The following is a 27,737-nucleotide window of genomic DNA, read 5'->3' as shown; positions in this document are numbered from 1 at the left end:
AACCACCGCTGTGCTCTGTCCCCCGGAGATCTGGGTTATGGAAAGGCCAACCTGGTCTCTTGTCCTGAGGACCTGGTCTCCTGAATCCTCCCATTCTGTCCTCCCCAGGAGAGGGTTAATCCTTGGGTAACCAATTCTGGCATCCAGCCCACACGCCCCTCCCCTTCGCCATCCATCTACCGGGCTTTCACACGGGGGGGGGGGGGGGGGGGGGGGGGGGGGAGAGGGGGGGTGGGTGCAGGGACCCCAGAGGCCTGGCTGGTGGTGGGTGATGAGTGGGAGAGGCAGGTGCTTGGAGAAGCCAAGTGCTGTCACCCCTTCTGTGATCAGTAGAGCCCCCTCCCCCGTCCCCTACGCAAACGCTGGCTGTTTAGGTGGCTCGAGGGGCTGTGTGTGTGAGCATGAGTGCTGCTGGGCAGGGGGTGGGTGTGGGAAAGGGAAAAAGGCCAGCGGCTGGCTGAGTCTGCTTCCGATTCTGCTTCGTCATGAGGCCCGGTTAATGCTCCTCTGTTTGGAATGGATTGAGCTGCAGCGAGCAGGCGAGGTGAAGAGCCGACACACAGACACACACCCGCAGGCCAGCGGCCACACGCTATCAGCTGGAGGTGGGGAGGGTGCAGGAGCGGGGAGCTGCGGCCCGCCCTGCCGCCGTCTGCCTGGCCTGCCCACCCGCGCACACGCCCTCCTGCCTGGCCAGGCATCGAGATCCGGGATCAGCGGAGGAGTAGGGTGGGGGCGGGAGTGGGGGCCCAGAGGGTAGGTCCCCTCCTTCCCCAGCTCCCCACCCACTCGCCCACCCCAAGCCGGCTTTTATCTGGTTATTTATGCTCTGGGAAAGCACGCTGGGCTCCTGGAAGAGTCTCCTATTACCTGGACTGTGAGCAAAAGCTGCAACCCCGGATCTGCGTCTGCCCCTGACTGCTTGGGGCCTCAGAGCATCTGGGCCTCAGTGTCTGGGAAGAGGTAGGTGGCAGGACCCCCAGTACCCACGCTCCTTTCCCCTTCCTGCCTCTCTTCTCCTCTGTGGGCATTTTGGCCACAGCACCTGCCTTGAAGTGAGGTTCTGAGTGGGGGCAGGAGTCCCTGGGGAGGGGTCAGCTATGGCCCCTTGTTCAGTGGAAGAATGGGCTGGACCCTGAGGCTAGCTGGGTTTGGTCTGATCCACCTCCTTCTGATTTGGGGGGCTGGGGTGAGCCACGGTATCACCGAGTAGCCCCTTTCCCCTAGCTATGCTGGCCAGAAGTCTCAATGATGGTGGGTTGTGGGGGATGGGGTTGAGTCGCCTGGGTGGGTTGGAGAGCTTTCTGTCTTTGCTGAATGATGGGAGGGGAGTGGGGGTTGCCGGTCTGCCAGTCTCCTGCCACCTTGCCACAGATGCTCGAGAGGGGAGTAGTTCAGTCGGAAGCCTGAGTGCCATTGGTGTGGGGCCTGCTCCTTGGGGGAGGGGTCCAAGGAGCCCCCTTCCAGCCCTTAGCTGGCCAGGCTAGGTGGCAGGGCGTGGCCGCAGGCCTGACTATGGTGCTCTCCTGGTGTGGGCTGTAGAAATGCTTGAAGGGGCGGTGGGTAGGGGGTGGGGAGCTGAGCAGATGCAAAGGCACCCAAGGAGGATCAGAAGTATCCCCTTGCTAGCTCGGCCCCTCCCTCTTCCTGGCAGGCTGGGCTCCTTGCTCTTAGGGGGGCAGAGTGTTTCCTTCTGGGGGGCCTGGGTTGCCAGGATGCAAGAGTCAGGGGAGCAAGGATAGGTATGGGAAAAGCCTTGCTTTGGGAAGGAGGGCACACAGGAAGTGCCCACGGGATGGGTGAGGGGGGCTCTGTGTGCCTTGCCAGGCCCGTGCTTGGGGAGGGGGTGTCAGCGCATGGGCCAGGTGGCTGTGGCGTGGAGAACAGGAGACAAGGTGGGGGTGTGAGCGGGTGTCAGGGGCGCCGCACAGCAGCGTGGGGGGCCTTGCTGGGAGAGTGGGGGCGTGATCTTGCAAGCAGGTGTTTGCGCTGCCGCTGCGTTCCAGCGGGGGCTGCCTGTGCAGGTGAAGTGCCTGTGCCCCTAAGGGGGAGTCTGCCCTCCGCGCTGCTAGCCTTGCCAGGGCCACGTGTCCAACACCTGAGCCAAACTGTCCACCTGGGGGGGCAGACCTGAGGAATTCCTCCTTCGGAACTTCTGCGTGTATGTAAAGAGCAGAAGAGGGATGCCCCCGGGATTCAGGAAACTGAATTTGGGAGGCCGTCTTCCTTGTATCTCCCTCAGCCCTATCCATCCATTGGGTTAAAGTGACACCACCAGCTGCCAACAGGACCAGCTGTAAATAGAGGCCAGAGCAGGAACAAGCTGAGGACCAAGCAAACCTGAGGGGCTGGGGGACACAGAAAGAGGAGCCTCTTCAGAGCTGGGGGTGTAGATTGAGGATACAGAAACACGAGACAGCAAAAAGAAACCAGAAGATGAGATGCATATTTAGGGGAACGGGGAGGAAGGGGGAGCCTAGGGCCGGGCCCTGCTGTCATCAGAAGTAAGGGGCAGCAGGACCTTGAGCAGCTGGGGTCCCAAGACGGGACCCAGATTTTGGGCCCTCCTGCCCCTGCGTGATGATGCTTCAGCAGAGTGTGAGAGGGTGCTGCTGAGGGTTGGCATTAGAGGAACCCCAACCCTACTCCTAGCAGATACAGCAGGGCTTAAAAATGGGGGTGGGGAAGAAGGATAAAATGAGAGGACAGGGTGGGTACTCCAACAGTCTTAAAAAGGTGCAGGCACAGGCTTGGCACAGGATGTTCCCATGAACCACCAGCCCAGGGTAGGGGGATCTAAGGAGCAACTGTGGGTGTCCCCCCCTACCCAAACACAGACACAGACCCCAGGCTCAGGGCCTCCCCTGTCGGGCCAGGCTGCTCTGGCCCACCCTTCCCCTCTCCACCCTGGGATGCTGTTTTGGAAACTGGTGACCTAGCTGGATCCTGCCTTTATTTCTGGCATTGAGTTGTTGCCACAGTAACTGCGGGGGTGGGGCCGGGAGAGGGAGAGGGTGAAAGGGAAACAGAGTGAGGGAAGAAAGATGAAGAAAGGAAGGAAAAAGGGGATGGAAAGCAGAAAGAGCGGGATGGGACTCAGAGACGGGGTGAAGCAGGCAGGGACTGTAAAGGAAACTGGTGAAAAAGGAGAGGCGTAGAATCGTGCCCACCTGACCCCCAGCATACGGGGACAGCCTGCCCATTTCGTAACCCGTTTACTGTCTGCACAGCCAGCCTCCAGCCTGGCTTGTCCCTGCCCCAAGGCACAGAGCCCGTATGCCAACCCCCCAACCCCCACCCCCAGCCTCTCTGCTCCTGGTCCACAGGCCAGTTCAGCGAGCAGGATTTTGGTGGCTCCGCAGTATAAGGTTAGCGCTCAGGACCCCAAATCCCAAGTCCATATTAAAGTGGGATCTTTGGGGACCCACGGAAAAGAACATTCATTGGCTTCGACCCGAGATAGGCCTGGGTAGGAATTCCAGCTTGGCTTTTATGGGGAGGTGCGGGGGTAGAGGCGGGGTCAGTTGGCAAGTCAGTCTCTCAGCCGTATACTCATCGCCTAATGGGGAGACGTGAGCTTGTGTGAAGCAAGAGAGGATGGGTGCAAGTCCCTGGCCCAGAGCAAGTGGTGGCTGGTTTAGAACCCGGGCGGGGGAAGGTTGAATAGAGGATCCAGACCGCGGGTCTGCCGGTCGAGCCTCCATTTCTCAAAGCCCAGGGAGCCCAGGCAGGTTCAGCTCCTACCTGGAACCGGCCCTCGCGGGGATGGATGGGCGGGCCTTATCACCCAGGCCAAGCGGCTCTAGTTGCTATGGAGACGGGGCGGGTGGTCTGAGGTGGGGCCGGGCTGGGGGCTTAGATAAGGCGCAGCTGCACAGCTGGGGGAGGGTGGGGCGGAGATGGAAGGACTGGGAGTCGCGGCGCAGCTGAGCGGGCCCTTCCGCCACCTGGGCTGGCCTTCCTCCGCGGCGCTTTCCCTTTCCTCCCATGGCGCCCTCCCTTCCTGCTGCAGCCTGCCCTCTCGTCCGTACACCCGAGGCAGCCGGGAGCTGGGAGTGCACGTGCAGAGACGAGGGGTGTGCACGGGCTGGGAGCAGGTGCGGATCGAGCAGGGGCAGCTGGTGCGGACGCGCGAGGAAACTGGCTTTGGGAGGGGCTACGCGTGGGTGTAGTAAGCGGTTCGCGGGCGTAAGACGTGATTTGAGAGAAGCCACGAGAACACTCCCTGCGCCCCTCCCTTCCCCCTCGCCCTTCCCTCCCCCCACGCCCCTGCTCCACTCCAAAACATTTTCTCTGCTGGCTTAATATTTCACTAGAAAGACCTTCACTCCTTAAGGTTAGTCCCGAATTAACGTGCCATGTCCCCGAAAGGGTAAGATATTAACAATTGCCGCAGAGTGCTGGCCAACTCACCAGGCGCTGGTGTGCAGGTTCCTGAAAGAAGGTGGCTCAGGGCAGAAGGCGAGGAGACCCAGCCCAGGGGATGAGTGGGGCTCTGTGCAGAAGGGGCCGGGGCCAGAGCGCGGACATCGTTATTCTGAATCATTTGAGTGGCTGCGCCTGTAGGACGGTGTTTGTGCAGGGGAGAGTTGGGGTGGGGGGTCTTAGTTCAAGACCTTGTAACCTGTAAGCTGGTTCACGGTGGCCCCCTCCCCTCACTGTCTGGGCAGTGACCACGCTGATGGGCAGTCACTGCCCCCACGCTGTAGCCACCCACAAATGGTATTCAAGGGAAGGTCGCCCGGGCCACCCCCAGGTTCAGCCTGAGGCTCCAGGACACGTAGAAGTTCTGTTCTTCCAGCTGCTCAGCTGTCCCCAGGCCCCACCATGACCCTTACAGTCCTTTCTACTCTCTTCAGCCTCTGCCTAACCCACCTGGGCTTCCCTGTGGCTCAGATGGTAAAGAATTCTCCTGCAGTGCAGGAGACCAGGGTTGCATCCCTGGGTGGGGAAGATCCCCTGGAGGAGGAATGACAGTCTACTCCAGTATTCTTGCCTGGAGAATCCCACTGACAGAGAAGCCTGGCGGGCTACAGTCCGTGGGGTCACAAAGAGTCTGACACAACTGAGAGACTAACCGTTTCACTTTCCACCCACGTGTTGGGTCTGCATATGCCCTTCTCTCTCCATTTTCCTGGGAAAATAGAAGCTTCCTGTTTGGGATCAGCTCCCTCTAAATGCCCCTAGGTTGCAGTTACCAACTTCCCTTTCTTCTCCTTTCAGAGGAGCCGTATTGTTTCTCTCTACCCTTCACTCTCCACTGAGAGCCTTTACTCTCACTCCCTACTGCCTGCAAACCTGTTCAAGTCTCCCTTTTCCCGAAAAACCTTCAGCCAGGCTCACTTCCTCCATAGTTCCTCTCCTGCCTCCTGCCTGCCTATCACACTTCTCAGAACTGCTCCTCCTTGGCCTATGCATCCTGGTCACCTGCACCCCTCTGCCCTGCACCCCATTCCAACAAGGAGGCTTCACACTTTGCGGATGCTCCCAGAGGCTGCCCGGCCTTGACAGCCAGACTGGTGAGCTGTCTCTCCTGTCCACACATCTTCCCTTCTCTGGGCAATGGACTCTGGGCTTCTCAACATTCTCTCTCTTAAAAAAAAAAAAAATTAAAAAAATATATATATATTTGGCTGCACTAGGTTTCAGTTGCAGCATGCAGGATCGTTAGTTGTAGAATGTTCCTGACCAGGACCCCAGCTTTGGGAATGTAGAGTCTTAGCCACCAGACCACTAGGGAAGTTCCTTCATGACATTCTTTCTCAACCCCTCTTTCCCTCCGCAGATGCCTTTTTTTCCAGGTGGCATTCTTTCCAGTAGTAAAGCATCAGCCTGCAATGCAGGCAACTTGGGAGTCAGGGCTTCCATCCCTGGGTCGGGAAGATCCCCTAGAAAAGGAAATGGCAACCCACTCCAGTGTTCTTGCCTGGAAAATCCCATGGACAGAGAAGCCTGGTGGGCTACAGTCCGTGGGGTTGCAGAGTCAGACATGACTGAGCATGCGCACACACCACCCTTTCTCTCAGTATTTATTGCACCTTCACTGTTTTGTTTTTACCTTCACTGTTTATTAGGTCCTTTACTGAAAATTCAAAGAATCACTAGGTCTACCCCTGCCCTCAGAGAGCTGGTTGTCCAGTTTTTGCCCTCATCTTCACCCTCCCTTCAGGCCATCTCCAGCTCCTTTTTTCTTCTAGTCCATCCAGGTACTTCCCAGAGTGCTATTTTTGATCTTCTTTCTCCATTGGCAACCTCATGTGTGGACTACCACCTCTAGCTCAAATGGCTCCCAAATTTGTGTTTCCCGCGACTGCCCCCACCTCAGTAGCAATCTGGCAAGAAGTGAACTCATTGCCTCCCCTTCTGTCACTACCTGCTCCTCGCTCTGGTGGAGTTTTTCACATTCTGCCTCTTCGGCCCCAGGCCCCAGTCCAGTGCCTCACCATTCCCTGCCTGGACTACGGCCATGACTTCCTGGCTGGTCTCTCTGTGGACCTTCTAATCCATCTCCCAGTTTGCAGCCAGACCCATTTCCCCAAAGCACTGCTTAGATCTGTCACTTCTTCATTTTGAAAAAAAGTTCCTAAGCATTCCATAGTCCCAGTTGCCCACAGAATATATTCGGAATCCTCTAGTCTAAACTCAAGGCATCTACAATCTGGTCCCCAGCCTCCTGCCCTAAAACTGTCTCAACCTCTTAAGCTCCACAGTTCAGCCATTTTGCTGTCCCCAGACAGACATAGTGCTTCCCTGTGTCTCCAGTTTCCATCATGCTGCTATCTCTTCCAAGGATACCTTTTTAGTTTTTGCAGGATCTCCAATTAGGCACCTTTCAAGGCCTGCCTTAAATACCTCCTCTTCAAAGAAAGGATTTCCATTGCGGCTCAGTCAGCAAAGAATCTGCCTGCAATGTGTGAGATGCAGGTTTGATCCCTGGGGAGGGAAGATCCCCTGGAGAAGGAAATGGCAACCGACTCCAGTATTCTTGCTTAGAAAATCCCATGGTCAGAGGAGCCTGGTGGGCTACAGACCATAGGGTAGCAAGAGTCAGACATGACTTAGTGACTAAAACCACCAACGCCTCTAAGAAATTTTTTCCCCACCTCTTGATACTTCATTAGGAGTTATTCCTCTCTCCTGTGACCTCTCACAGCCCCTTATACCATCTTGTTTTGTTTTGACTGCACCCCATAGTGTGTGGGATCCTAGTCCCTCAACCAGGGATTGAACCCTGGCCCTCAGCAGTGGGAGTGCAGAGCTCTAACCACTGCATCACCCCTTATACTATCTTATCTGGCATATGTAACTGTTTGTTTGCATGGGTATTATTTACACACATGGCCTCATTTCTGGAGGGGCAGCTTAGCTTCTTTGATTCATCATTCTGTTCTCCATAAGACAACAATGGTCTGTGGTCATTGCAGAATAGGTGCTCAAAAAGTATTTGGTAAATGGATGGATAAAACAATACACAACCGGGTGGGTAAGTGGATGGGTGGATGGATGGGTGGGTAAGTGGGTGGATGGATGAGTGGTTGCCTCTAGGACTAAGTCAAGTGTATGGCTATTTTGATACTGTCTGTTAACAAGGTAAAGATGAAAGAGGAGTGAGAGGGTGGAGCTAATAGCTCTTTGAATATATACTAGAGTTTATTCTGGTCCTCAAACACCTAGTTAAAAGCATTACAAAGTAAGTGTTAAGAAAGCAAGAGAAAGATGAAGCTCTGGAATGGAGTCTTTCCACAGGCACTAAACACCTGGTTTAACCCTGATGGTCAGAGTCTCGTCTTAGAAATGCTTGACTCTAAAATTCCCAAAAGGCTTAAGAAATGTGCAAATGCTAGTCTGTCCACACCATGAACCTGACACTGTACTGGGAAGGCACTGTGAATCATGCCAGTGCTGAAGACACAGTCATTTTCACCTCCACGACACTGGACGAGTTTTTAACCTCTCTGAACCTCTGTTTTCTCACCTGTAAAACAGGCCTGCCTTATAGGGTTATTAGGGGGATGAAATAAAATAATCCTTGTAAAGCGTTTGTCAAAATACCCAGCTTGAATATTCAAAAAAATAATAGCTATTGTAGAAATTAGCAGTCATTCTAGTTAGCAAAAATACATGTCAGGCAACATATAATCAAGGACTGAGTTACGTGGTCTCTTTTTAAGTCCCACTGGAATTCAGACTAGAGTTTATCAGTGAGGACTAGAATAACTGGGAAGGTCTCCTAGAGGAGAAGTGTTAAGGATGATGCTTGAAGGATGGGTGGGATCTGGGAGAGGAGAATAGTTCAACGGCATGCACAAAAGCAGGGAAGTGGAAGTGAGCTGCCTCTGCTCAAGTAGGCAGTTTGGTAGTGGAGAGACAGTGAGAAATAGAATGGCCTGATATAAGAGTAACAGATAAGACTGGGAGCACTGATGACCTATCTTTCATGATCTTCTGTGGCAAAGAGTTGAAAAAGCGATCTAAATGCATCAGTCCTCAGGAAGATAGACATCATAATAGTTAACATTTTACATAGAATTTATATTTCAAACACTTCACATGTTATAACTTGCCTAATAATCAGAACAACCCTATAACACAGATATTGTGACCATCTTCCAGTTTACAGATGAGAATGTGAGTCACAGAGAGGGTAAGGAACTTGCCCAAGGTCACACAGCTTCTGAGTAGCCGAGTCTCCTCTCCCCAGGCACTCCAGGCCAGAGCCCACACTCATAACCACCACGTGATTGCTGCCTGTTCCCTGTACCTCTTGTCGCCATCAGCTTTCTTCATTCTGTGGCTTACTGCCAGCAGCTGGAAGACAGTCCTACTGTCACCATCACATTGGAAACTCAGCCAGGCATTAAATGAATGGTTATTATGTGTTCGGTCCAGGGGTGTGTGGGGAGGATGGCTAATGAGTTACTGAGGAAGGAGACCTGGGCTGTGTCCCCAGGGGAGCTCCTAATCTTTACAGCAGACAGGACCCAGCTCTCCAGGATCCAGCCCGGAGGCCTTCCTGCTGAACAGGGGGCTCTGGCTTGCAGCAAAGTAGTAGCTCAGAGGGCAGCCTCAGCTCAGGCATCTGAAGATGGTAGGGAACTAGGATGTGGCCTTGGTCCCCACGGCGCTTTGCTAAATGCCTGCACGTGAGCGTGCCCGCTGTACGGGACAGGCACAGGGCACTGTGGCTCCCCTCCCTCCTGTGGGCATGGACCCTCCCCAGGGCAGAGAGGCCCCAGTCCTGACCCGCCTGCTTCCCACCAAGCTGCCTTCGCTCTGTCCCTCCCTCCTGCTGTAGCCACCTCACAGTATTACTAAGACCTTCTGTGTTAAAGCTTTCTGAGGAGGCAGGGGACTTCCCTGTCAGTCCAGGGAGAGTTAAGCCTCTGTGCTTCCACCGCCCAGGGCATGGGTTCCATCCCCTGGTGGCGGAACTAAGATACTATATGCCATAATGTGGGGCAAAAAAATAAAAACAAAAAATCCACCACACCTTTCTGGGCTATGAGAGGGTGTGGTGCCTTGGACAGTAGGTTAAGCGGGAGAGGGGCAACGGCCCAAGAACAGAGCCAGGGAAAGGCTGCGGCAAGGGAGTGAGAGCCTGGGCCTGAAACTGACCACAGGCCAGCGGGCAGGTGGGAGGAAGCAGGGATGTGGAGACTGCGTTGGGAACGGTTGACCCCTGCCCTCATTTCCTTTCCAACCAGAGAACAATGGCTAAAAACAAGTGCAGCCCGCCCGTTTTCCCGTCTTGCCGAGGGCCACAGGCAAGCTCGCTGTCCCCGGGGGCTGAGCAAATGAGAAAGCCGGAGCCCTGCTCCCCGGAGACACGCGGGGCCAGAGGGGCTGTCCTCGCCCCCGCCCTCGGAGATTGCCGGGTCAGCTGGCACGTTCTCCCTCCCCTTCCAGGCCCTGCATTAGGCCAGCAGCCTGGACAGTCACCGAGGGATGAGGGCGCCACAGCCTGGGGGAGCGCCCTCTCTGCTCTCGCGGCCCCGAGCGCGCAGCGCCCAGGAGCCGGACAGAGCCTGACGCCCGCGTCGTCTCCCCTCGCTCACGGGATCCCGAGAGTGATCCGACCGTCCACATCCTTGCTGCATGGAACGGCTGCAGAAGGTGCGCGGGGCTGCACCCACGCCGGGGCAGTGGGATGCTGGAGACAGAGGGGCACGCGGTTGGGGGCCCGGCTAACTGCAGAGGGTCAGGTCCGGGAGTCGAGGGCGCCACCTGGTGGCACCGCACCCCGGGGCCCCGGAGGCCTAGGGAAGCCCTCCCCGACCCCTGCCCGCTTGCTCCAGCCCGGCCCTGGCACCCACGCACATTCCCACCTGCCTGCCTTCTCGCTCTCCCCAGCAACCACTTACCTCCCCTGGGAGCGTCAGCTCCTCCCGAGACTCCAGTGTTCCCGGCTCTCCCTCCAGCATCGTGGTGAGTACCCGTCGGCCACCAGAGTCCTCAGGCTGGGAGGAGGGAGGAGTCGGGGACAGGCAGTGTGCTGGGCAGCCTCACTCAGACGATGGTCCTGCCAGGGCTAGCAAGCAGAGAAAGCCCCAGATCCAGAGAAGATTCCGCGTCCCCCTCCTGCTGGTCTGGTCCTGTCTCGTACCCAAAGTGCTAGCTGAAGGACTATCATTGTTTTAAGATTACTCTAGCATCACCGACTCCATGGACATGAGTTTGAGTAAACTCCGGGAGTTGGTGATGGACAGGGAGGCCTGGCGGGCTGCAGTCCATGTGGTCACAAAGAGTCGGACGCGACTGAGCGACTGAACTGACTGAAAACCCCTCGGGCTGCCCTGGTGGCCCAGTCAGTAAAGAATTCGCCTGCAGTGCAGGAGACCCAGGGTCGATTCCTGGGTCAGGAAGATCCCCTGGAGAAGGGAATGGCAACTCACTCCACTATTCTTGCCTGGAGAATCCCACGGACAGAGGAGCCTGGTGGGCTTCAATCCATGGGGTCACAAAGAGTCAGACACAATTGAGTGACTAACACTTTCACTTTAAATCCTTAGAATGAAAACAATAGAAATGTTGACTTATAGGAGCTGATCTCTATCATGGCTGCCCATCTTCTTCCTAATAAATTGCAAATCGGGCTTGTAAGGTCAGTATTCTAGATGAGACTTTTGGCTCCTCTGTTCCATGGGTACCATTTCCCTTCAGGCCAAGATGGACAATCAAGTGCTGGGCTATAAGGACTTGGCTGCCATCCCCAAGGACAAGGCCATCCTGGACATCGAGAGGCCTGACCTCATGATCTATGAGCCCCACTTTACCTATTCTCTGCTGGAACACGTGGAGCTGCCCAGAAGCCGGGAGGTAAAGGGTGGAAGGGTCCTCTTGGATGGGACTCGGGGCAAAGGCTCCCCCAGCCGCACTGGGTGGGGAACAGAATCCCTCTCACACTTTCTTTCCTGGAGGCCAGATGCCAAAACAAGAAAGAGAACCTGTGCACGGGAATCACCAGTCAGCTGGTGACTGAGTGTTTGTACTGCAGAACAGGCAGAGATGGATTGGCCTCCAGCTGGTTCCAGGTAGAGAGCAAGAGAGGCCATGATTGAGTGATAGCAGCACAGAGTGGGGTCATGTAGGAATGGGGCACGAGTGGGCAGAAAGTGAGCAAATTTGTGGAAAACATACAGAAGCCAGCAGATCAGAGGCTGACTTTAGCAACCTGAATTCGGAGGCTGGAAGTCCTAGCTGAGCGTGACCTGTGTAATGGTGTGGTCTCAGTTTCCCCTCCTCCAAAACAGAAGTGATACCTTTACCGGTCCACCTCACCAGGTAGTCAAATGCATGAGATAGCTTGGGACAGGTATTTTGTAAACTGTATTGGAGAAGGGGGCCATGTCATGGCTGAGCAGAGAGAGAGGGCCAGGCTATGGGGAGACTTAAATGCCTGGTGAGGGGCCCCGACTCCATCCTGGTTACTGTGGGTCTTGTCCCTTCCCGTCGTTGCTCGGCTCTGGGATCAGGGCCAGAGCCACCTTCAGCTGGCCCTCAGAGCACACGGACACTGCTCCAGAATCCTCAGCTTCTTCCACTTCTTCGTGGGTCCTCGGGAAAGTTTCAGGACCCTCTTCAGGAAAGAGAGGGTGGAGGGCCAGCCCTGAGAGCTGGCAAGGACTGAGAGAGAAGAGATGGCCCAGAAATCAGCTGAGCAATTGCAGGATTGGGCGTGGGGGAAGAAGTGGCCCACCTGGGGTCCTAGGGACGAGGGTTTAATCCCACCCTTGTGGCTCTGACCAGCCTCCTCTCCATTCACAGCGCTCGCTGTCACCCAAATCCACATCCCCCCCACCATCCCCAGAGGTGAGTCTGCCCCGTACCTGACACTGGTCCAGCCCTGCTCTGATGGGGCTAACCCCTGCCCCACACACATCCAGACTGGGCTCGGCAGAACCTAGGGGGTGATGGAATCAGTGGACCTTGTCCTGTCACTGGCCAGCTCTGGGTCCATCTGTGTCTGACCCAAGATCTCATTTAATTCTTTCTCCTGGATCAGGCACCATTAGTAGATCAAGTCCTTGGATAGCCCTCCTCTGCCCTGGGGTTGGGGGCGTGTGGGCTGCTGGGTGGGAGCACCAAGATAGTAGAAGGGGTCGGGTGGGGGACCTGGAGCTGCAGTGAACCACACTTCTGCTCCGCAGGTGTGGGCAGAGAGCCGGTCTCCTGGAACCCTCTCTCAGGCTTCAGCCCCCAGAACTGCTGGGACCCCCCGGACCAGCCTGCCCCATTTCCACCATCCTGGTAGGTCTACTGTCAGCATGGCTACATCCTTGCCCTAAGACCTCTTTTTTTCCTTCAGGAACTCAATTGCCTTACTCTCGGTCCCCTATGCTCTGGAGTATACGCACACCACCGAACTGACTAACGCTGGAACCCAGGCAGAGCTCCCAGACAGGGTGGACCTGTTGCATTTTCCCTCCCACCCAGACAAAGTGTAAAACATCCCAATCCTTGAGGGAGGGACAGTTCTAGGATCTCCAGTTCTGTCTTGGCTCTTGGCAGGCCCCCGAGAACTTCCTGCCTCCTCCCAATCCATGTCTCCGTTCCCTTCTCTGATCCAGCCTTCCCGTCATCATCACTGTCATCCCTCCCCATCATCACCACCTCCTTCTCATCCACTGTTGCTCCCTCTCCACAGAGACCACTCGCCCAGATTCCAATATCTACAAGAAGCCCCCCATCTACAAGCAGAGAGGTGAGGGTTCCCCTGATGGACCAGCACCCACTTTCCCGCCACCTGCTGGGAGGCTGCACTGAGGGTGGGAGGGCCATAGGAGCAGAGATGTTCGTAACATGCCCTGTGCTCTTCCTCATGTATTCCTGTTGTATCCACGATCTTACAGGTGTGAAGAGGGAGACGTGAGCGAGTGGGGAGCTGGGGTGGGGGTTGGCCTGCTGAGCGGGGTATGCCCGGGCTGACCTTGACCTTCCCCCAACCCCTGCAGAGTCCACGGGAGGCAGCCCTCAGAGCAAGCACCCCATTGAGGACCTCATCATCGAATCCTCCAAGTTCCCTGCAGCCCAGCCTCCCGACCCCAACCAGCCAGCCAAGATCGAAACGGACTACTGGCCGTGCCCCCCATCACTGGCTGTTGTGGGTAGGAGAGACTGCTGGAGAGGGGAGAGGGAGGCCCAGACACTGCCTTGTAGGCCTGGCTGAAGCCCCAGGAACCCACCCCCACCCCCTGCATGAACCCTCCAGGCTCCTGCTCCCCCATCCCCAGCATTCCCATCCCTCTTGGTGTAAATGACCCTGCTTGTTAGTCATTCATTCACTTTCTGTTCATTTCTTTCACTGCTTAATAGACATTTGTCAAATTTCTACTGTGTCCCAGGCTCTGTGATGAGAGTTCTGAAAAGAGAAAGAGAAATGAGATGAGGTCTTGGTCCCCAGTGACTTTTAAGTCTTGTGAGCATGTGTGGCCTACCCAGCTTCACTGCAAGACCAGAAAACACTGCTTTTATTTTAACGATTTGTAGTGTTCCCTTCAAGGTGCAGCCCTAGAGAGACGCGAGTTGAGTGCGTGGTTGATTGAGTGATGTGCCTGCTTTTCCTGTGTCCCCCAGAGACAGAATGGCGGAAGCGGAAGGCATCAAGGAGGGGGGCCGAGGAGGAGGAGGAGGACGACGACGACGACTCTGGGGAGGAGATGAAGGCACTCAGGGAGCGGCAGAGAGAAGAACTCAGTAAGGTAGCGTCTGGAGGCCCCCGCCCGCCTCCCTGTGTCGCCCTGGGCTTCCTTCCGACATGGCGGCTGGAGAGGAGCGAGGCGATCCTAAACCGGAAGTTCCCAGCCCTCTCAGAGCCACGGAAGCCAGGCCATCCTTCCGGTGTTTTCCATTCTGATCTCAGTGACTTCATGTCTGAAGAGCATACTGGTCAGAACATGTGAGGAATTCCCCTTCTTTGCCAGGATGTCCGGCTATGCTTTGGAAGGGACACGGGGACTGCATGTCACCGTGGGGTCCGCCACTTATGATTCGGACCAAAAGCACAGGAAAGGGCGGCGTGGACAGTGCCAGGCTTCGCAGCCACAGTAGTTCCTGGGGCGAGGAGAAAGCAGTGAGCGGACTGCTGGCCGCCAAGCAGAGAGAAGGGGTCCAGGGAGCCACAGAAAGGCCGCTGTTGGTGACATGGGCTTGTGCTCTGGGCATTGTGGCCTGGGGTGCAGAGGCCCCTGGGGCAGAGTTAGCACCAAGCAGGTCTGCCTCCTTGCTCTCACGGGTGACCAGACCCAGTGTGGCAGCGCTTCCCACAAGAAGGACAGGCTCCATGGGCTCTGGGCTACCAGCCAGCCCTTCAGGAACTCTGTCCCCGCTCCTGCCCGTGCTACACCCAACTCCATACCTTTTGGAGAGGAGAAACAAGTATCAGGACTTCCCTGGCAGTCCAGTGGTTAAGACTCCATGCTGCCAATGCAAGGAGCACAGGTTCGATCCTTGGTCAGTGAACTAAGATCCCAGTGGCCATGCGGTGCAGTCAAAAAATTAAAAACAAAAAAAGAAAGAAACAAGTACTGATGCTGCCTTGGATCCATCTTCCTTTCTCCTTCCCCAGGTTACTTCCAACTTGGGAAAGATGATCTTGAAAGAAGAGATGGAAAAGTCATTGCCTATCCGGAGGAAAACCCGCTCTCTGCCCGACCGGACACCCTTCCATACCTGTGAGTGTCACCGCGGGGGCTCAGAATCGCCTGGCTAGACCCTGAATCAAATACTCTGCTGAGTGTGTCCCACGCCCAGCCCTGGGCTACTGTGGGTGTACAGGATGGAGAAGATTCCGGTGCTGGCTCAGGGTGCTCACACTCTCCTTAGGGCAAGAGCACCAGCGATGGAACAAAGTGAGATGACAAAAACTGGCATCAGTTACAACAGAATTAGCACACTTCATTTAATTCAACAAGCATTTATTGGGTGACTACCACATTCTTAGGTCTTCCCTGGTGGCTCAGAATGTAAAGAATCTGCTTGTAATACAGGAGACGCAGGAGATGCAGATTCTATCCCGGGGTTGGGAAGATCCCCTGGAGAAAGGAGTGGCAACCCACTCCAGTATTCTTGCCTGGGAAATCCCATGGACAGAGGAACCTTATGGACTATGGTTCACGGGATCACAAAGCATCGGACATGACTGAGTGAGCGACTCACACTTCACCATGTTCTGGATCCCTAGGGATATAAAGAGTAAAACACTATAGTGCTGCCTTCTGGTAGCTTCAGGGCATGGGGAGAAGTAACATGGAACCTGGGGTTTGAGCATAGCATAGCAGGTGCTGGCAGATGAGAGCTACATTTAGAGTGCTTTGAAAGGATGCTGACAAGGCCTGGGTTCCAGAGTTGGAGTCTTGCAGAACGAGACACAGTGAGTGGGGGAGAAGGGCAGTGAAGATCCCAGGGATGGTGTGGGAGCAAAGGCCAGGAGCAGCAGACATCCAGCCAGCGGAAAGGGCCCCTGGAAGTCTGGAATTTCAGAGCACACAGCCTGTGGTAGAGTGGCCAGGGCTTTGGTGCCATAGTGCACATCACCAGGGCTAGCCTGGTCTTCCTTCCAACATGGCGGCTGGAGGGGAGGGGGACAGATCTGAGTACCCCAAACTGGAAGCTTGAGGCCTCTCACTGCCTGGCCTTGGAAGCCAGAGGGCATCCTTCCAGTGCCTTCTTCTGGTCAGAGCAGCTCATCAGGCCCCCCAGACACAAGGGAGAGGAAAGAGATTCTGTTTCTTGATGAGAGGAACCACCCAAGGGCACACAGGCTCAGAGATGATGTTGCAAACCATCTTTGGAGACAATTTGCCACCCTTTCCAGTTGTCTGGGTAAAGGTTAAATATATTCATAGGCCAGGGAAGAGGGAATGAGTTTGAGAATTATACAGACACAGTCTGTATAGTAATAACCTCGAACTTGAAATTTTTCAGTTTTACGATGGTGCAAAAGCAATGTACCTTCAGGAGAAGCTAACTGTGCGTCCAGTTTTGAGTGTTGACCTTTCCCAGGCTAGTTATGTGCAGTATGATGCTCTCCTGACTTTTTTTTTTTTTGGCCACATTGTGCAGCAGAGGAGATCAAACCCGCGCCGGCGCGCTCAGGAAGCCTGGAATCTCAGCCACTGGACCACCAGGGTAGTCCCACGGTACTTTCCTGAGATGCTCCCAGTCAGCCACACCATTAGGACAGGAAACAACCCACACATGTAACAACCACTCTGTACCCAGAGTGTACTCACTTTGAGTACAGTATGCAGTAGACTACATGAGAGATTCAACACTTTATTGTCAAACAGACTTTGTGTTAGAGGATTTTGCCCAGCAGTAGGCTCCTCTAAGTGGTCTGAGCACGTTTAAGGTTGACTGGGCTAAGCTCTGATGTTTGGTGGGTTCAGTGTATTAAATGTATATTTTTTAATGTTATTTATTTTATTTTTGACTGTGATGGGTCTTCATTGCCATGCAGGCTTTCTCTAGTTGCAGCGAGCTTGGGCTAATCTACTTGTGGTAGAAGGGCCTCTCATTGCAGTGGCTTTTCTTATTGTGGAGCACAGGCTCTAGGGTGCATGGGCTTCAGTAGTTGTGGCACATGGGCTCAGTAGTTGAGGCTCACGGGCTCATGAGTTGTGGCCCATGAGCTCAGTTGCCCCGTAGCATGTGGGAATCTTCCCAGACCAGGGATCGAACCGGAGTACCTTGCATTGCAAAATGTATTCCTAACCACTGGACCACCAGTGACGCCCTGTTAAATGCATTTTGACTTAACGATGATTTATGGGCTCGTGACTCCATCATAAGCCAAGGAAGATCTGTAGAGGAGTTGGAATCATCAGGACTGAGTGGCTGATTGGATTTGGGCAGTGAGGGAGAGATGAGTGGGGTTTTGCCTTGGGTTCCGGGTAATGACAAATCTGGGGCAGGTGTCAGGGGAAGACACTGGTTTGGCATATGTTGGGTCTTAAGTGCATATCGATGGGATGCTGAGTTTGACTGAGTTGGAAGCTTGACGGGTGAGTCAGGGCTCAGGTAGAATCTTCAGTTTATATGTTGTAGTGGGACCATGAGAAAAAATACTATTGTGCAAAGAGAGAGGAGAGAAGGACAAGATACCAAGGACTTAACAAGGTTTACCAAGGGCTTAAGGGCTTCAGGAGCACTTAACTATGGTCCCCTGGGAGCACCGGCTGGGAAGAAGTGGGGAAAGAGACCCAGTCTTAGGATGCAGGAGACTGACCTTGAAAGGGTCTAGGGACTTGGACCTGGGAACAGGCCACATGAGAAATTGGGCAAAGAATCCGCCTGCAGTGTGGAAGACCCGGGTTTGATCCCTGGGTTGGGAAGATCCCCTGGAGAGGGAATGGCGGACCACTCCACTATTCCTGCCTGGAGAATCCCCATGGACTGAGGAGCCTGGTGTGCTACAGTCCATGGGGTCGCAAAGAGTCAGACACAACTGAGCGACTTAGTCCACACTCAGGCTGAGCTCAGGGTGAGGCTCGGTGAGAGTGGCGAAGGTTCAGAACAGTTCCTGCTGGGAATGGGGGCTGGGTCGAGGGTTAGGGTCTGTAGTGATACTCATCCACATGCGGTGGGCTTCACTGATGGCTCGGAGCGCCACACAGGGTGGTGCTTCCCATAGCCTGTGGGCTGAAGGGGAGTGCAAGGTTGATACAGATTAGAGTTTTTTTGTTTGTTTGTGTTTTTAAAAGAGGAGTTTTTTCTTCATATTAAATGTTTAAAATGTTTATTTATTTGGGTGTGCTGGGTTTTAGCAGCATCAGGCAAGATCTTCGATTTTCATTGTGGCATGCAGGATCTTTAGTTGCAGCATGTGGGATCTAGTTCCCTGACCAGGGATCGAACTCAGGACCCCTGCATTTGGAGCATGAAGTCTTAGCCACTGGGCCACCAGGGAAGTCCCAGGGTTAGAGTTTTGTAAGGCAGGTGCTGAGGAACTAAGTGGCCAGATGAGCTGCTAAATGTGGATGGAAGTATGAAAGTAAAAGTGTTAGTCGCTCAATTGTATCCGACTCTTTGGGACCCCATGCACTGTAGCCCACCAGGTTCCTCTGTCCATGGGATTATCTAGGCAAGTTTACTGGAGTGGGTTGCCATTCCCTCCTATAGGGGATCTTCTCAACCCAGGGATCAAACCTGGGTCTCCTGCATTGCAGGCAGAGTCTTTACCGTCTGAGCCACCAGGGAAATTCAAAATACTCAAGGTTATATGCCCAGTCACAGGTTGAAGGTCAGGGGAAAGTGGGCGATACAGATGCTGGAGGCTCTGTGAGTCTGACCAGCAGATGCGCCAGAAATGTGGCTGATGGAAAACTTCAAACAAAGAAGGGCACTGTGAGCCCAAAGTGGGATACCCAGGCTTCAGTGTCAGGGTGAGGCCGCTGTGGGCAACAGGACCCAGGAACTGACCACTGGAAGGGGTTGCCTGCTATGGGGCAGAGGTGAAGGTCACTGGGCTAGGGGACTCAAGGAACTGTTAAGGCTTATATATGGCTGGGCCATCCACCTGGTCATCGAACTGATATTTCAGCCGGATGATATTTCAGTGTGGGTGGGAAGAGTTATGGTAGCTGTTTTTAGAGAACGTAGAATAAATAGTTAAGGCCTGAAGAATGAGGCAGAAAGAGAGAGATGCCCCGGAGGTTGGATTCAGCCCTCATGCTCCACCAGGATTAACTAGTCAGGCAAAATTAGCTCTTTAATGTGCATTTGGCCTTGCAGAGTTGAGTAGCGAAACGCCTGCCTCAGCATCATTGTTGGCATCTCTGAACTTGTATGGGACCAATGGTCCTATGATAATAGTAGGTTACTAGCATAGCTGATCAGCCTTGACAATTGCAGAATTATGAACAAGCTTGTCATTCTTTTTTAATAGTGACATTGAAAGTAATGGTCTCTTTCAAACATAAATAATCTATCTAGACATAATTAGGAATGAAAATCTTATAGTTGAAATTCTGCTAGTCCATTGAGGGAGAAGTGCATACTTATTATCACAAAAGTGAAGTAACTTCAGTAATGAATGAAGGACTTCTCTGGCGGTCCCGTGGCTAGGACTCCACACTTCCAATGCAGGGGCCCCAGGTTCAATCCCTGGTCAGGGAACTAGATCCTACAGGCCATAACTAAAGCCTGGCACAGCTAAATAAATAAATATTATTTAAAAATAATTAATGAGGGTTGTGAAAACAGACAATTCTCTATATAAAAGTAAGAAGTATCAAGAGGAAAAAACGAAGTTCCCCTAAACGCATTTTATTCTCACAAATTTCCAAATAACATATCTTATAAGAATGTTTGACGAAAACAATTGTTCCTCACAGTTTTGAGTCTATCCAGGCTAAACTTTCACGCACAAAGAAAATGCTGGTCAAAACAATTGCTATAGAATGCCAGCAATGTCTAGCCTCTGGAGATGAAGGAATTTTGAGATTAGCTCAAACAAAGAAGCTTTCTAGCAAACCTGTTACTGAAAACCAGTTTTCCTGAATTATAAGCTGTAGTTCTTGAAAGCTTAGTGGTATTGAAAGTGAAAGTGAAAGTTGCTCAGTCATGTCCGACTCTTTGCGACCCCATGGTCTGTAGCCTGCCAGGCTCCTCTGTCCATAGCATTTTCCAGGCAAGAATACTGGTGTGGGTAGCCATTCCCTTCTTTAGGGCATCTTCCCAACCCAGGGATCAAACCCAGGTCTTCCGCATTGCAGGCGGATTCTTTACCATTTGAGCCACCAGGAACGCCTTTAGTGATATTATTAGATGTCTAATTGCAAGTGACATCTGTCCTGGGAATGTCAAGTCTAAGCGACTGCGGTGCCATCTAGCAGCTGACAGTGCTGGGAGAATGACTGCTTCTGTTTTATGACATCAGGCATTTGAAATTTGATTACTTACATTGCTAAACATAAAACTGTAATAATTCAATTCTTTTGATTTATTTTAGACTTATTTTTGTATCCCAGAGGTTCATTGTATGATGGTGAGCCTGATCACCTGGGGCTTCCCAGGTGGCGCTAGTGGTAAAGAACCTGTCTGCCAATGCAGGAGACGAGAGATGTGGGTTTGATCCCTGAATTGGGAAGGGAGTGGGAATACTGGGAATCCACTCCAGTATTCTTGCCTGGAGAATCCCATGGACAGAGGAGCCTGACAGGCTACGGTTCACAGGGTCGCAAGGAGTCAGACATGACTTAGCTCATCATCTGACTCTGAATTTGAACACTTGAGCCTTTGGCCTAAATGTCTATTTTGCGCACATCCGTTAAAGAGAAGGGAGGCATTAGGGACAGTTCAGAACTGCAGCATGATGTCACCTGCTGCAGGTAAGAGGCAGGAGCTGGAAACCGAAAGAGGTCCACTGGGTTCCCCCAAGTCCCCTCCCCATGGCCCTGCCCCTGGTAGCGGAGGCCAAGGAATGACTCTCAGGCCAAAGGGACTGAATCAGGGCCTCCTGCTCTCTTCCAGCCTTGCACGCAGGAACATCTAAATCTTCTTCCCTCCCCGCCTATGGCAGGACCACCCTGAGCCGGGTAAGGTCCAGCACCGAACGCACAGATTGCTGGGGTAGAGTGGGCATGTGGGGCCTGTGAGGGACGGGGTGCTCGGGCACGCGGGCAGCGGGCAGGGGTGAAGGGGAATGATGCAGTACACTCCCATCTCCTCTGATCCCTTTGTGTCCTGTCCAGCTCCAGTCTACAGACTTCACCCCATCTGGGAGCGAGGCTGAAAGCCCAGGTGAGAGACAGGGCTGACTTGATGCTGGGCAAGGGGCTTGATCCAGCCCCAGGGGCAGCCGGTGCGTGCGATGTGGGCAGGGCTCTGTGGCCGGAGGTGGGGAGGCTGAACTGGCAGGTTGGAGGCCTGCTGACCTCAGAGCCACCTCTGAACAATAATGACTCTTCTCTCCCGCAGGCCTGCAGGTGAGTGCCCTCCGGAGGGGAACATGTGGACCACAGAAGCCACGGATGGATGGGGAGACTGGCAGAGCTGTGGGAGGGGGTTGCGGGGCCATGGAGTCACCTGGTGAGGCCGTAAGAAGCACATGGAAAGGCTGGGGAGGTCTCCTTGCCGCACTCTGGCTCACTGCGGCTTTGGTCTCCCCAGAATGGAGAGGGCCAGAGGGGGAGGATGGACCGGGGGAACTCCCTGCCCTGTGTGCTGGAGCAGAAGGTGAGGGGCAGGGGCAGAGGCAAGGGGTGGCGGGCAGGGGACAGAACCGGCTCTAGCGGGGGAGGGCCAGCTGGGGGAGAAGCCAGAGAAGTGAATGCACTGAGGGGTCCTCCGGGCTGACGTTGGGAGGGGCAGCACGGAAATTGAATGGCAAGGTGGCATGAGCCCCCACAGCCCCTGCAGGCTGATAAGGGGGCCTGGGGAATGGCAGGGGTAAGGCTGACAGGCACCTCTAGGAGCCTAATACTGGCCCCCTCTCCTCCCCCACCCCCAGATCTATCCTTATGAAATGCTGGTGGTGACCAATAGGGGGCGAACCAAGTTGCCTCCAGGTGTGGATCGGATGAGGCTGGAGGTATGCAGGGACCTTGTGCAGGGTGGGGGAGGGGCTTCCTGCGGGGGAGGACCACGTCCTGGTCACTCGGCCCAGGCCCAGCTGTCCCTCCTCCCCCTAAACTGCCACCGTGTGTCCCCTCACAGAGGCACCTATCAGCGGAAGACTTCTCTAGGGTCTTCTCCATGTCTCCTGAAGAGTTTGGCAAGCTGGCTCTGTGGAAGCGGAATGAACTCAAGAAAAAGGCCTCTCTCTTCTGATGGATGGCCCCCACCCGCTCCATGACTGACCCTCACCTCTGCTGCTTCAGGACCCTGGAGCTGGGGTCCCAAGACCCCAGAGCATCATCTCTTGGTGGGGGGAGGAGGGAGGTGGCGCAGGGCTGGGGTTGGCTCCATCACCCAAGTTGAGGGGGAGCAAGACCTCTGCTGTATTGGGGCTGTGGGGTGTGGACTTTCTTTCCCATGATGAGCTGGGACGGGCGAGGGGGGCCTCCTTCCCTCATCCCTGGTCCTCACAGTACAGGGCAAGCCCATTGTGGACCCCAGCACACACACAGTTAATGTTTGCATCCTCTCCCTGCCCCACCCCGACTTGAATGTCCCCAGAAGAGAGTGATGAGAAGTGAACACAGCACTTAGTGGTCAGGCCTGTCTGCTGGGTGGTGAGATCTCTTGGGCCTGGTAGGAGGTCCCATGAGGGTGGGGAGCAGCCAGGTAGGCAGAGAGCACCCCAGGACCCCGTGTGTACCCAAGCACTCCTCTGCAGCTCACGTGGGACAGGTTCCCCTGCACCTGGGCCTCCCGCCTCTCAGCTTTCAGCAGGGAGGCCACCTGGTCCTCCAGCTCGCGCCCTGCCCTGCCCTTGCGACCCCCAAGCTTCAAAGCCTCTTGCTCTAGCCCCGTGGCTTTCCCAGAAGCCTGGGGCGTAGAGTGGAGATGTCGCCTATACAGACCCCCAGCCCACCATCAGCCTGCAGGCGGGGTTGGCTAGAATGCTGCCTTCTAGCATCCAGGTCTTGGGCGGAACCCATCTCCTTGGATGGGATCAGGAGCCAGGCTGAGAGTCCTGGCCACTGGTTCTGCCCATGCCCTTGCACCCCCCACCACGCTCTCTAAAGAATGTAATTTATTGGGGCACCCCCCAGCTGCTTTCCTCACCTTACTCTCCGCCCTACCCTAATCACGCTCCCAGCTTTTCTTCTCTCCAAATACACATGTGTATATAATTATATATATATTTTTGCCCGGGTCTGGGTTTTGTTCCTGCCCAGACCCTGAGATCCCTTTCTGCCGTGTGTGTGTGTGTGTGTGTGTGTGTGTGTGTGTGTGTGTGTGTGTGATCATGCTGGGGGAGGGGGACTCTGCTTGAAATTAAAAGGTTGCATTGGGGCCCCAAATTTCTTTGTTCTTTATGAGCTTCCAGATCGGGGTAGGAGAGACAAGTGATGCCAGGCTGAGAAAAGCCATGGGGCAAGGGTTCAAATGGGGGGAGGGGGGAGGCAGAGTTGGAGGAGGGAGAGAGATGGCGCGCATACTACCCGCCCCCTCCTGCCCCAGGAAAGCCGGGGCAGGCTGGCAGTTCCTCTCTGCCTCCTCTCCTTCAGGGGCTGAGCAATGGTGGCATGGACAAGGGGACAGAAAGCCATACTCTGGAGGGTGATGTAGAGCCAGCTGGGGAAAAAGGCTCTGTCCTCTACTGAAGCCCTAAGTGTAGCCTTTGGCAGTCAAGTTCATCAATAGTCAACATGGTTGTACCCTTCCGGGCTTGTGATACCCACAGTTTAATGGGGAGGCCACACACCAGGAAAGGTCAACAGTGTGTGAGTGGGCAGTGAGCTGATTGTCAAGGGTCAGGAGGGAAAAACTGGGGGGTGTTGTGTTTAGTTGTGTCCAACTCTTTTACAGCCCCATGGACTGTAGCCCACTAGGCTCTTCTGTCCATGGGATTCTCCAGGCAAGAATACTGGAGTGGGTTGCCATTTCCTCCTCCAGGGGATCTTCTCGACCCAGGAACTGAACCCACAACTCTTGCATCTCCTGCATTGGCAGGCGGATTCTTTACCACTAGCACCAGCTGGAAAGCTGGGTGAAGAAGTGATGGGTGAAATCTAGCAGAAACAAGGGTCAAGCCGAGGCTGAAGGAGCAGGGGTCACTTGGTTGACTTGGCAGGGCCGCCCACAGCAACTGGGCAGGGAACAGGCCTGCTTGAGTGGGTGGAGGGGGTGAAGACTGCACTGGAAGATCAGAAAAAGGACTTTGGCTGTGGGTGCTGGTGGGGGTGGGCCAGGATCACCCAGCAGGATCAGAACCTGGGTTTGGGCACCTGAAGAGGTATGCAGTCTAGAGGACCCGGTGAGTTGGAGGAGGGCCCACGTGTGTGAACCCAAGACTGTACCTGATACCTGAATCAACTCTCCTGCCCCCCTGAGTTTCTAGGCCCTTCAGCTGAAAAAAATCAAAGAGGATAACAGTCGCTCAAATGGGAATGAGTACTTCTTTTTTTTAAGTTTTATTTTGTAGAGTATTTATATTTATTTCTTTTTAGCTGCACCATGTGGCATCAAGATCTTGGTTCCCAGACCAGGATGACCAGGGATCAAACCCCAGCCCCCTGCACTGGGGATGTAGAGTTTTAATCACTAGACCACCAGGGAAGTCCCTGAGCGATTCCTTTAAATGGTAGGAGTTCTGTGACATCTAAAACGTTGTTTGATCCTCTTAATAAACTCGTGAGGTCAACAACACACACAGGTTGTTTTCATCCTTTTCCAGAATGAGAAAATTGTGGAATAGAGACATTTCACATGAAGTTTTCACTAGAGACTACAAGCAACTAATGAATGCAGACTGGAGACACACATCCCAGTTTCTTCACCACTAAGCTGGGACTTTCCCAGTACAGACAGTTGTCTCTCCAGGGGCAGCAGGAAGAGGAATGGGTATTTAGTGAATGTCTGGAAGGCTTACCGTGTTTTCTAGCATAATGGACAGAGCTCCCAGGATGCTTTGCACCAAGGGGTGGGAGGAATGTTTGATCCCAGGGCACTCTGGGAAATGTTTACAGTAGGGACTCAACTGGATTTGAGGTCCTAAAGGATTTGAAGTTCCCGAGGAATTTAGAGCAGCTCAAAGTGGAGTGTATGAGCTCACACCCTCAGTCATTTCCAACTCTTTGCAACCCCATGGACCATAGCCCGCCAGGCTCTTCTGTCCATGGGATTCTCCAGGCAAGAATACCGGAGTGTGGTGCCATGCTCTCCTCCAAGGGATCTTCCCAACCCAGGGATTGAACCCAAGTCTCTTATACCTCTGCTTTGGCAGGCTGATTCTTTACCACCAGCACCACCTGGGAAGCCCTCAAAATAGGGATCTATCCTAAAATAAAACCTTGGTGATTATATAGTCCAGTAGCTAGTCTTTTAGTAGCTAGTCTTTTTTTTCTTTAATTAGATCTTACTATTAGTAATTAGGATACATTTATAAGTGAATTTTATAGTCAATTATTATGAAATCAATCAATGAGAATAAGGAAACTATTTGATGGGTATAAAATTTTTAAGCCAGGGATTATGCATGACCACTGCCCTTTCAACCTAAATTACTCTTGTTTTTGGTTGCGAAGTATCAACAAAATCCTGATTCACATAGATTCAGATAAGGAGCTCAGTCATGTCCAATTCGTTTGTGACCCTGTGGACTATAGCCTGCCAGCTTCCTCTGTCCATGGGATTTCCCAGGCAAGAATACTGGAGTGGGTTGCCATTTCCTTCTCCAGTTTACATAGATAAGTAGTTAAAAATTTCAGTGGTTTAAAAATGCACACAAGAGACTTTCCTGGTGGTCCAGTGGTTAAGAATCTGCCTTTCAATACAGGGGACTCCTAGTTGGGGAACTAAGATCACACATGCCCCGGGTGACTAAGCCTGTGTACCCCAGTGAAAGATCCTGCATGACACAAGGAATATCCATCATGCTACAACCAAGACCCAATGCAGCGAAATAAATACATATTTTAAAATAATGACACACACAAATGTGAACAGCCACATTCCTAGTGTTGAGAGATAGCAGCTAAGTCCCGTCTCTTTGAATCTGGGCTTAGTGACTTGCTCTTTCAAGCTGTTTCTTCTGCAACAGCCTTCTACCTTCGTTTACATCGACAGGAGGGGAGGTTTATTCAAACCTCTTCTCAGTAAGGTAAACTGGCAGCAGAATTTAGCTGCATCAATAGGCTCTAGCACATACACAAGTGTGTCCACTGACTTTTATTAAGGCTTTTAAAATAAAAATTTTAAAGTTAAACCAAATAAAATATTATGAAGTTCTTATACACTTCCCCTATATCCTACATTTCCTTGAAATATCTTGAAGGAAAAAAAAAGTGGATTTAATCTATCCAGCCTGCTTCCTTTACCTACGAGGAAGGAGACCCAGAGAACAGTGTTGGACTACACTCTAGATTGCTTCTGTTTTAATTTTTTTTTTAATTCACTTATTTTGGTGGGATCCAAAAACTAGCTCAGCCCGGGCTTGGCCAAACTCTAGCCTCTGCCTTGCAGCGCAGCTTTTCTCTAGTTGTGGCGAGGGGAGGCTACTCTAGTTACAGTGTGCAGGCTTCTCGCTCCGGTGGCATCTCTTGTAGCTGCAGAGCTCAGGTTCTGGGGTGCACGGGCTGCAGCAGTATCGTTCCCGGGCTCTGGAGCTCAGGTTCTGGGGTGCACGGGCTGCAGCGGTATCATTCCCGAGCTCTGGAGCTCAGGTTCTGGGGTGCACGGGCTGCAGCGGTATCATTCCCGGGCTCTGGAGCTCAGGTTCTGGGGTGCACGGCTGCAGCGGTATCGTTCCCGGGCTCCAGAGCACAGGCTCGGTAGTCATGGCGCACAGTCTTAGTTACTCTGACATACGTGGTATCTTCCTGGACCAGGGGTCGAACCCTGGCCCAAAAATGCTAAAGATGATCCTATTTGCAAAGCAGAAATAGAGACACAGAGAACAAATGTATGGATACCAAGGGGGGGAAATGGGTGTGGATGAATTGGGAGGTTGTGACGACATCTATACGATGCTATGTATGGAACAGGTAACTAGTGAGAACCTACTGTATTTAGCACATGGAACTGTACTCAGTGCTCTATGGGGACCTAAATGGGAAGGAATTCCAAAAAAGGACACTCCAAAAATGTCTCATGCATTGTTGTTCTTCTGTCGCCAAGTTGTGTCCAACTCTTCGTGACCCCAAGGACTGCAACATGCCACGCTTCCCTGTCCCTCACCATCTCCCAGAGTTTGCCCAAGTTCATGTCCGTTGAATTGGTGATGCCATCCAACCGTCTCATTCTCTCCTGCATTGGGAGGCGGATTCTTTACCAGTGAGCCACGAGGGAAGCCCTAGATTGCTTCTTAATACACAATACAGGCTTGTTTCTTGTCTTTGTTCTTATATTTTATACTTTTTAGCTTAAAAAGCCTCCTCTGATTTCCCATAGGCTTCTCACCAGGGACCAATTGTAGGTGAACTGTTTGAAACATCTATTTTTCCCAAGCAGCTGCCGGAGAACTGAGATCCAAATACTAGTGCATCCTGGGCTCAGCGGAACCTCGGCCTCCCCCTGACTTAGTCTGGACTTCAGGCTCCATCCACTCCATGGCATACAGCCACCTCTGGGCAGGTGCTGCCTCTGGGGCCTCAGTCCCACTGGTGAATGGGGCCCCCAGGGCAGGGCTA

The 27,737-nt window shown here is 53.4% G+C and overlaps 1 protein-coding gene and 1 long non-coding RNA gene across 2 annotated transcripts in view; one reads left to right on the top strand and one right to left on the bottom strand.

Moving 5' to 3' along the window:
• LOC110141166 (uncharacterized) overlaps positions 1-4,543 on the bottom strand; it is a 9,667-nt gene extending 5,124 nt beyond the window's left edge. Inside the window, exon 1 of the long non-coding RNA XR_011485035.1 lies at positions 4,414-4,543. This is a non-coding gene — a long non-coding RNA (uncharacterized lncRNA). The remainder of the gene's footprint in view (positions 1-4,413) is intronic.
• Positions 1-23,408, top strand: part of DMTN (dematin actin binding protein) — a 25,328-nt gene extending 1,920 nt beyond the window's left edge. Inside the window, exons 2-16 of the mRNA XM_070459707.1 lie at positions 9,907-10,113; positions 10,351-10,425; positions 11,161-11,316; positions 12,265-12,309; positions 12,648-12,747; positions 13,145-13,201; positions 13,452-13,604; positions 14,074-14,198; positions 15,065-15,170; positions 20,971-21,035; positions 21,192-21,240; positions 21,418-21,425; positions 21,610-21,675; positions 21,950-22,030; positions 22,156-23,408. Coding sequence (XP_070315808.1) covers positions 10,096-10,113; positions 10,351-10,425; positions 11,161-11,316; positions 12,265-12,309; positions 12,648-12,747; positions 13,145-13,201; positions 13,452-13,604; positions 14,074-14,198; positions 15,065-15,170; positions 20,971-21,035; positions 21,192-21,240; positions 21,418-21,425; positions 21,610-21,675; positions 21,950-22,030; positions 22,156-22,269 — 1,218 coding nt within the window. The 5' untranslated portion in view covers positions 9,907-10,095 and the 3' untranslated portion in view covers positions 22,270-23,408. The remainder of the gene's footprint in view (positions 1-9,906; positions 10,114-10,350; positions 10,426-11,160; positions 11,317-12,264; positions 12,310-12,647; positions 12,748-13,144; positions 13,202-13,451; positions 13,605-14,073; positions 14,199-15,064; positions 15,171-20,970; positions 21,036-21,191; positions 21,241-21,417; positions 21,426-21,609; positions 21,676-21,949; positions 22,031-22,155) is intronic.
• The last annotated feature ends 4,329 nt before the right edge of the window (positions 23,409-27,737 follow it).

Source organism: Odocoileus virginianus, chromosome 31, assembly GCF_023699985.2.
Source record: "Odocoileus virginianus isolate 20LAN1187 ecotype Illinois chromosome 31, Ovbor_1.2, whole genome shotgun sequence".
NCBI classification, from domain to species: Eukaryota; Metazoa; Chordata; class Mammalia; order Artiodactyla; family Cervidae; genus Odocoileus; species Odocoileus virginianus.
This window is presented reverse-complemented; position numbering and strand designations above follow the sequence as displayed.